The 9251-nt window shown below is 50.4% G+C and overlaps 1 protein-coding gene across 3 annotated transcripts in view; it reads left to right on the top strand.

Annotated features, from left to right (window-relative positions):
* The window catches only part of Nup214 (nucleoporin 214), an 80269-nt gene that overhangs the window by 33593 nt on the left and 37425 nt on the right, over positions 1-9251 (top strand). For all 3 annotated transcript variants that reach the window (XM_023700313.1, XM_004640444.2, XM_023700311.1), the window contains exons 22-24: positions 612-875; positions 1552-1713; positions 4271-4370. In XM_023700313.1, the coding sequence (XP_023556081.1) occupies positions 612-875; positions 1552-1713; positions 4271-4370 (526 nt within the window). The remainder of the gene's footprint in view (positions 1-611; positions 876-1551; positions 1714-4270; positions 4371-9251) is intronic.

Here is a 9251-nt window from a genome sequence, read left to right as displayed (position 1 = left end):
AAAAAAAAAGGTGATATGGCAGAAGCCTTACTTCGTGATTTGAAGAAGGAAAAAAAGCAGAGGAAGCCAGGGTTAGGTTGTGTGTGCGTGTAAGCGTGTCTGTGTGACCCTCACGATCTGATCCAGACCATGGGGCTTGGGGCTTGCCTGGAAGTGTCTGGCATGTGCACACTGAGGCCATCTGTCTGGGCTGGCGTGGGTCAGGGCTTTTCTTGAAGGTTGCTGGGAAAGTGGCAGAGCTGGTGTGACTGTTCCCCTGCCCCGGGAACATGGGGTTGACTTCTCTGCAGTGTGATTTTCTACATGGGGGCTTCTGGTGAGAACTGCAGGTTCTTGGCTTTTCCACTAGCACTAATCCTGTCTCTTGCGCTTTCTCAGTCTTTAGTTGGGCAGCTGGGATGTCCTTGTCTTACACAGCTCAGTTTTTCAAAGCCCTTTTGCAAACAGACCCCAGACTGTCTTTGTTCATATCTAACAGCAACTTCCACTTAAAAACGTAACAATTGACTCATTTGACAAATGGAGTGTGTCTCATCAACAGCGGAGCCACACCGCGTGGCTCCCAGGCTTGCTGTGAGTTCTCTAAATTGTACTTTGTTGGGTCTCTACAGCCAGCCTATCTCGGTCAGCCTTTCTGTCGCAGAGGTACTATGAAGACTTGGATGAAGCCAGCTCCACGTCGTCCATCTCCCAGTCTCTGGAGGGGGAGGATGTGCGGGTGTCTTGCAAAGACGAAGAGGCAGTGGTCCAGGGGCCCCGACATGCGCCTGTGGTCCGCACACCTTCTATCCAGCCAGGCCTCCTGCCCCAGGCAGTGCCTTTTGCCAAATCTCACCTGAGCCACAGCTCTTCGCCTTCCACTGTAGGAGCGTCACGTAAGTCAACAGAAGAGAAAAACTATTACCTTATTGGTTTCTAGCCAGCAAGCAAGTGTTCCTGTATTTTTGACAAGGCCCTGATGAGGTGCCAGCACGTGTCTGCCTCTCTTCTAGAAATTTGGGGCTCAAAAGGAGCACGTTCCCCTTGAAAGCAGTGGGAGGGTCACGGGGTAACTTCATTCGTGAGGTTCTGCACCGCAGCAGTGTTAGTGTGGGGTCCAGCTCTTCCTTAGCAGCGGAGGAGAGGTGACTCCTGCAGCTGCACTCGTATGCTCCCTCGGAGTGAAGCTGTGCTGAGGTCACTGGGGGACCCGCAGGTGGCTCTCTGACCTTCAGGGCAGTGCCGGGGCTCTGGGTTGAGGTGACTGAGTAGAGATGGATGCATGAGGACCAGTTGAGTGATTTCATATGAAGGGACCAGGGATCCATGATGTGTCCTGGTGTCACAGCCACCTGTCCATCAGGGTAAGAGGAAGTGCACACAGCAGGGGTGGGCACGCTGTCTGGAAGGTGTGGGTGCCAGCTTCTCCCCTTCCTGGTCATTTTCTGTGTTAATGCTTCAGAGTGCGAATCTCAGCCTCTTCCCTGCAGCCTAACTCAGTCTGACCTCTGGAACTGCTGGGGTTCCTCTTTGCTGGCCCATTTCCTCACTTCACCTTTCTCTTCCCCTCAGTGTCTGCATCTACTAGCAAACTTACTCCTCAGGGGGCCGACAGCACAATGTTGGTGACGAAAACTGTGAAGCATGGTGCTCCTGGGCCCTCCCACCCCATCGCTGCGCCGCAGGCAGCTGCAGCAGCGGCCTTGAGACGGCAGATGGCCAGTCAGTCGCCAGGTAAGGGCTCGAAGCACAGCAGTGGGAGGCAGGAAGAGTGGGCTTTGCTGCTCCTCAGAGCCCTCCCCCAGGCGGAGGCTGGGTCTGCGCGTTTCCCTGGGGGAGATGTTACCACTGCCACATGGTAGTCACCTGCACAATGAGTGGTGTTTTGGGGTCATGTTAATAATCCTTTTTCTTTTTTTACTTTATGTATTTGGTAGTGTCTCACTATACAGCTCAGGCTCGTAGTGATCCTCATTTTCAGCCTCCCTAGTGCTGGGTTTACAGGTATGTGCCACCAGCCCCCAGACTCGGTCACCCTGGAGGCAGGGCCAGCACAGCATGTGGTAGGAGGGATTGAGATAATCCCTACTTTTGACTGATGTTTGCTGTGGGCCCTAAAATTTGTCTTTGCAGCGAGGTCATCTAGTAATACTAGAAACATTTCATGGGCATATTTAGTTCCCATCCACCCCAGAATACTGGGCATTAATGTGCTCATTGTGCATTTTAATGCTGCCAGATTAATTAGAAGTAAAAGTTACCTGAAAAGTAACAGAACCCTAACTCTTACCCTGGGTTCTTTCTGCTTCAGAATGGCTTTTCCTTAATATCGTAAATTCAGCCTTTATAGATGGAAACTCTAATGGGCTAATTAGAACTAATGTTTTGTCAGTGGTTTGTGGCTATTCAAGTTTTCTATATTAAGGCTTAGTAATGTGGATAGTTGGCCCCAGAACTTCAGTTGTCACTAGTTAACACTTTTACAGGCTGATCTTCTCAGCTTCCCCCAAAATAGTTGGCAAGGTTGCCAGCATGCCAAGGAGGCTAGGAATCTGCAAGCAGATCTTGCGGTATTCAGGACAGCACACAGCCCCGGCTAACATCGCACCAGCGCCATGTTGGGAAGGCGAAGAAACCAAATGTTTTCATTTCAGGAAGACCGAAGAGACATGATGACTTGATTTAGCGAAAAAGGAATTACTATTACACAACAATAAAAAATTTTCAAGAAATGTTCAGATATTAAAACTGTGTTAAGACGCCTGAGTAGACACTGTGAAAGAAAGACAAGATAACTTTGTAAGATACCTTTAAGTTTTCAGAAAATGAAATTCTTTAATGGTCTCTTTATCATGTGGGCCAAGCTGTATCATGCCACCTTGGCATCATGCCACCAATCAGGCCCCAAATCCAGTTGATTACTTGTAAATTTAGAAATCTGGAAAAAAAAGAGAGAGAGAGAAATCTGCCAGGCTTTTGGGATGTTCTGATCTCAGCAAGAGGTGATGATAAATTCTTTTCTACACACAGAAGGCAAGAGGAGTTAAAGAGCAGGGCAAGCTAGCCCTGGAGATCACCAGTCTCCAGAGCCAGCGGGTGGCATGAGACCTCTAGAGTGGCAGCTCTGTAACCTCAGAGCATTAAAAACAAAAAATCAAACGCCACAACTTAACAGCCTGACCAAGCCAGGTATGGTGGTGACACCTGTAATCCCGGGAGGCTGAGGCTGAAGCACCACTGAAGAGTTCAAAGCCAGCCTTAGCATAGTGGAAACAAAACTTTCTCAGGTGCAGGGTCCTCTAAACACACAGGGCTGCATGGAGTTGTAGGCACCGTGTTCTTGTCACTCGTGAAGAAGAGGATGGGAGTTCTTCTACTTCTGAAATAGCTAGCAGAGTGCTGCCCTGCCTGGGACACAGCATTCCCCTTTGTCAAAGGCAGAATTAGCAGAGACCGAGGGCCTAGCACAGGCTTTCTTAGTCGCTCATTACAGAACGCAGCGAGTTCTGGAGTCCACGCTACAAAGGTAATGGAGCACATGACCTCACCTGTCTCTGCTGTCTTTTTTTTTTTTATGTATTTGATACAGGGTCTCACTACAGTGATCTTCCTGTCTCAGCCTCCTCAGCACTGGGATTACAGGCGTGTGCCACCACACCCAGTCTTGGTGGCAGCTCAGCATGTCCGGGGGTGGGCCAGCGCGGCACGTGCTGCTGGGGGAACCCCAGTCCCTGTGCTTGCCTGTGCAGGTGCTTAGTCCACTGAGCTTTCTTGCCAGCCTTTGCTGTCTTTTCTTAATCAGACCTCATCTTCGCTGTCATTCTTGTCCAGGCTGTCCCCACATTTTACTCCCATGTCTGTCTGTCTTTCTCACCAAGCCATAAACTCCATTAAAGAAGAAACAACCCTGCAGGCAGCTTTTGTGTTCTCAGCACTGTACAGAACCTGTTGTGTTGTGAGCCTGTGGGAAGGGGACAGATGAATGCGTGGGAAGACCCCAAGCCTGAAGCTGCTGTGAGTGACCTTTGCTGCCCTTTCTGGGGTGCACAGCAGTGCAGCAGGTGCTTCAGCTTAGCTGCAGAGAAGCTGGCCAGGGCGTCCTTCACCTCCGCATTGCTTCCACAGCCCACTGCATGACGTAGTCAGCCTGGCGCAGACCAGGTACCTGCTGATTCCCTGTGTGGTGAGGCTGCGGCCTCCTTCCGGTCATGTCCTGGTCTTTCATGTCTGCAAGGCTGGAAGATCGGCTCTGTACAGAGTTGATAATGATCTCTCTCCTGTGTCTCTGCAGCTGTCAGCACTTTGACTGAATCAACTCTGAAGAACGTGCCTCAGGTGGTCAATGTGCAGGAGCTGAAGAATAATCTCACAGCCCCTGCTTCAGCGGTGGGGTATGTGAGCGCCTTCTGTGTGTACCCAGGGCTCAGGTCACCTGCACTGTGGAGGAGCTGCCTGTAGGGCGCAGCACTGCCATATCCCCAGGCTCAGGTGGCCAGCCCTGCGCCATCTGCAGCTGGGCTTTCAGGAGGCTCCTTTGCAGCTGCAGGGGCCTGTCGCTTCGTAAGCCTTTAAAGTCTGCTTCTGTGTGCCCCTAGCTTGTTTGCTTGTGTGTATGTCTCCACGCAGGACTCATTAGGCATTTTGTTTTGTTTTTTGAGGCAGGAACTCACTATGTAGCCCAGGCTGGCCTCAAATTCTTTAGTGGTCCCCCTACCTCCCCCTCCCAAATGCCAAGATTACAGGCATGTGCCACGATGCCCAGCTTGGTTAGACTATTAAGTTAGGTGTGGGGTTTTGATTTTTTATTTTGTTTTTAATGCTCTCAAGTGCCAAAGCTGCCACTTTGGAGTTCTAATGCCACCCACTGGCTCTGGAGACTGGTGATCTCAATGTTATCTCACCCAGCTCTTTGACTCCCCTCACCTTCTGTGTGTAGACAGTTAGTGCCCGAGTTGCAGACTTGCTTTCCTTGTGCCCTGTGAGGGCCAGATGTGACTCCTGGAGCCCACACAGCTCCCTTCTGTGTCAAGGCATGGGAGAAAGTCACCACCTCGCAGCGCAGAGCTGGTGGCGCCTGCCTTGTCCTCTGCTTTGCTCTGGGCCTTTGTAGTGAGACAGTCCCTTTATACTTCCCAGTCTCCCTGTGCCAGAGCTAGCAGAAGGGCATTGGCTTGGTGTGCAGTGCTGAGAAGCAGTGGCTCAGGAGTCAGTGGCTGGAGGTCCCTCTGCTGCATGTCTGCTCTGCGGCCCTCTGCAGAGCAGACCCCCTTGCAGCGCCACCTTCCTTCTGAATGCAGTACTTGCAGTTGTGAACTTGTGCAGAGAAAGACTGAGCCTTAGCGTTGGGAGTTGTATGCTCCCATCGGGGAGGCAGGAGCCAGTGCCAGAAGGGGGCTGCCCAGCAGAAAGTGCAGCGTGTGATAACAAGGGAGCCCTAGGAGCTGAGGTATTCAGCCAGTAAGTGAGGCACGGCGCATCTTTCCCAGGCATTGTCTCCCAGTGTCTTCAGAGCTGGCATCTGTAAGGGCTGTGCCCGAGGGCACCTCTGGGATTACTTTCTGACAAAAACAGGCACAGAAGTTGGAGAGGCATCTCAGACAACCTTCTCTTCTGGTCTGCACCAGATTGGCCTGATGTAACGTATGAGTCCAGCACAATGCTGAAACAGCTCATTTTAAACATTCAAAGTTGGCAGACTCCACGCATAATCAGTCAGGAAAACCTGAGATTTCCCACCTCCCCTAGAGGAAAGATTGAAGTGCACACTTGGTGTGAAGTGACTTCGCATTCCGTAAGGCAGTAGATTTCTGGTGTATCTGAGGTTTTCGCTTTGCACTTTCCTGTGGTCTGGAAGGGCCAGTGCATACATTCCTGCCCCTGGCCTGTCATCTTCATTGGCTTCGCCCTCCTGCCTCTGGACAGCTCCCTGGGTGGCGTTTACCTGAAGCACATGCACGCTGCTGCAGCCCGTCTGGGGCTCAGGCCCTGGAGCCCAGGGCACAGCAGTGAAGGACACGCGTCAGAACCCCGTCTGCTCAGCAAAGGGGGACTCTGCACGTCCAGCAGTAGTGCACAGGAAGGTTGCCTGGACTCCCATCACACAGCTGCACCGGGTTCAGAGGGTGGATGCTGAGATAGCCTAGAGCAGGGCAGTGAGCAGGTCTGGGTGCAGGAGGCTGGATGCGGTGGGGTGTCGGAGCTGCGATGGGAAGGATTGTCAGGAGCTGCTAAGCAAAGTGGAGAAAAGAGCATTCCAGACAAGGAAGGGCAGGGTGTAACAGCCCAGGCTGGAGCATAGCTGCCGGAAGTAGAGAATGAGGAGATGGGGAGGGCCACGTGAGGTCCGAAGGGGGCTTTGTTTTTTCATTGGTTGTTGTAGAGCGCACCAGGTACATCCCTCCTTCAGAAATGTTGGGGTTCTTTGGTGGGCTCAGTCTTTCAGCATGGACTTAGCATTCGTTGCTCACTGTATTGCTGTTCTAGTGCTGGAGATGAAGCAGTTAGCAGAGCAGCGCAAAAAGCCCTACCGCTGGCATGGAGAGACAGACAGTGAAAAAGTAACCAAGGAAGACATGGAACGTGTTAGATGTGGAGAGCATGTGGTGGCGGCGAGTGGCGCTGGAGGCGAGTGGCGCTCCTAGGTAGGGTGGCCAGGGATGCTCCAGGATGGTGAGCTGGGCATGCTGGCTGCACAGCTGGAGTGCAGGTCTGGGATGGGAGCTCCAAGTGCTGTGTCTGTGGCTAGAGAGCCAGAGGAGGAGGCAGAGGCGGCGGTGGCAGTGGTGACATCCATGCCGAGGAGCAGGAGGGGCATGCTGAGTCCCTGCTTTCCCTTTTCAGCTTCCATTGGAAGATGGAACTGCTGGACCACACGGTGACACCCTGGTCAGCTTTTTACATTGACATAGCTGTGATCCGTTGACAGTGCCCTGTGCCATTCCCCAGTGCCAGTGCCACTTCGTCCATGACCTCGCTGCCCCTGTTCAGTTGGCTTCCTTGTGGTGACAGCCACCTCTCCCACTGTGGCTGTGATCTGTGTTTCCCTGCGTGCTGGTGATGCTGAGTGGCTCTTCTGTGCTGTTTGGCCACTTGTTTCTTTTTTGGAAAAATGTCTAGATTCATTGCCTGGTTTTTAATTGGGTTGTTTTTCTTTTTACTGCTGAATTTAAATGTTCTTTTCCCCCTTCCACTTATTAGGTGATTTTTCACTTTCTTCCTGTGTCCTTTGATACAGAAACTGTTCCATTTTGAAATCCAGTTTTTCGTTTTGTTGCTTCTGTGGTTTAGGTGTCATGTTTTAGAACCTGTTGCCTAATGTAAAGCCATAAAATATACATCTGTGTTTAATAGTTTCAAAGTGTTAGCTCCTGTACTTGTGTGTGGTCTGTGGAATTTGTCTTTGGAAATGGTGTGTAGATTCAGTGTCCTTTAAATTTTGTATGTTCTTTGAGCTCCATTTCTTGAAGACTTCTCTCACCCACTGGGTCATCTTGACAAGGATTTGACATATTGATTGGTCTTTGATGTTAAGCCCCTGCTTGGTAGTGGTGCATTCTTGCCCTCTTGTGCTTTCGGTATATGCTTGGGCTTGATTTGTTTTTTTTTTATTTTATTTTATTTGTGTGTGTGTGTGTGTGTGTGTGTGCGTGCGCATGTGGCCAGCTCAGCCCACCAGGGGGCGGGGCTGGCTGGCATGTGGTGCTGGGGGATTGAACTGCGGTCCCTGTGCTTTACTAAGCTTGTTCTAAGTAGGTGCTTTAGACCACTGAGCCATCTCACCAGCCCTTGGGCTTGATTTGTTAAAATTTTAAGCTAGAAATGCTAGGATTGAGCCGTGAGCCCCAGCATTGAGCTATATCCTCAGCCTTTTATATTTTTATTATCTCTCCAGCCCTCTCACTTTTAAGGCCCCTTAAAAGTTGGAATAGATGAAAGAATGAGTGAGTTGTTGACCCTTTTTGTAATAAGTTTAGTATTTACCTTGCTAAAGTTCATTTAGGCTAGTAAGAAAATGCCCTGTACAACATTTTATTGCTTCACAATTCAGCAGCCCTGTTTTATAACTGTCACTTTACACTTGGCATTGAGTTGTTTTAGTTGTAGAACAGTGTCAAGATGAATTCTGGTACCCTTCAGATCGGTCTTGCTAGAAGGTTGCTTCTGCAGTGGCATCTAAAACACGGTGCCCTGCGTGGCAGACCCTGGCTGTTGATTTCCATTGTTGTGTCTGCGATCGCGCCAAACCTTTGAGCATATTCACTGGGCGTAGACTGCCCTTCTGTTTGCTCTTTTAGGTCAGGGTGGAGGTTTCGTGGGTGCAGTTTATCTGTTGGTCTGTCAGTTGGTTGCTGCACACCGTGTTCGCTGCAGGGGAGTCCCGTGGCCCAATGTTTAGGTGTTGCGAGGCCTAATCTTGTGCTTGGGGTTTAGGATTCCCAGGAGGGCTGTAGCATTATCACAGTAAAGAGGACAGTCACTGTACTCAGTCAGGTATTTGCCTCATTTAATTTGCCATCGGGTCATAACTAAATTTGGGATATAAAACGTTATCCAAGGTTTGGATAAATGGTTACTTTTATTTTACTTCTGCTTTCCTTTTTGTTTGTCTTTGAGAAAACTAGGATTCTGCTTTCCTTTGTGAGTCCCATGGGCTCAAACCATTTCTCCAGCAAGGCTGCCCTTGTTGGCCGGGGCGCCTGGGTCCCAGCAGCAGTGCTGTGGCCTGTGGAGCCTGTGGAGCTGCAGACCTGCTGGCTGGGGCAAGGCTTGGGGCAGCGGGGCTGCATTCCTCCAGCGAGGACCACCTTTCCAGCTGCTTCCAGCTCCAGGAGAGACAGGCTGGCTGGAGCTTCATTGAAAATGCATACTTTTCTTCTCTCATCTACTAAAGTCTGTAGGGAAAGGCCTGTGCCGTTCCCTAGGGAGTCCTCACATGCTTGTAAGGCATAAGTTGTTGGTAACTTTCTTCATGAGGCATAGGCCTCTCTTTCCTACTTAAATTGTATTTTGTCTTTAATTACCTAGGAATCGAACTTCAGGCCTTAACCCTGAGCTAGTGCCCAAGTTCTTTTTATTTTTTATTTTGAGCCCAGGTCTTGAGCTCTTAGTTGGCACACTGGGCTCAGACTTTAATCCTCCTGTCTCAGCCTCCCAGAGTTCTGGAATTGCAAGTGTGCACCAAGCTCCAGGTTAAGTTTTTGTCAATATATTTTCTTTTTTCAGAACTGGGGATTGAACTCAGGACCTTGTGCTTGCCAGGCAAGTGCTTATTC

The sequence above is a fragment of the Octodon degus genome, unplaced genomic scaffold (assembly GCF_000260255.1).
Source record: "Octodon degus isolate 3935 unplaced genomic scaffold, OctDeg1.0 scaffold00123, whole genome shotgun sequence".
Lineage (NCBI taxonomy): Eukaryota > Metazoa > Chordata > Mammalia > Rodentia > Octodontidae > Octodon > Octodon degus.
This window is presented reverse-complemented; position numbering and strand designations above follow the sequence as displayed.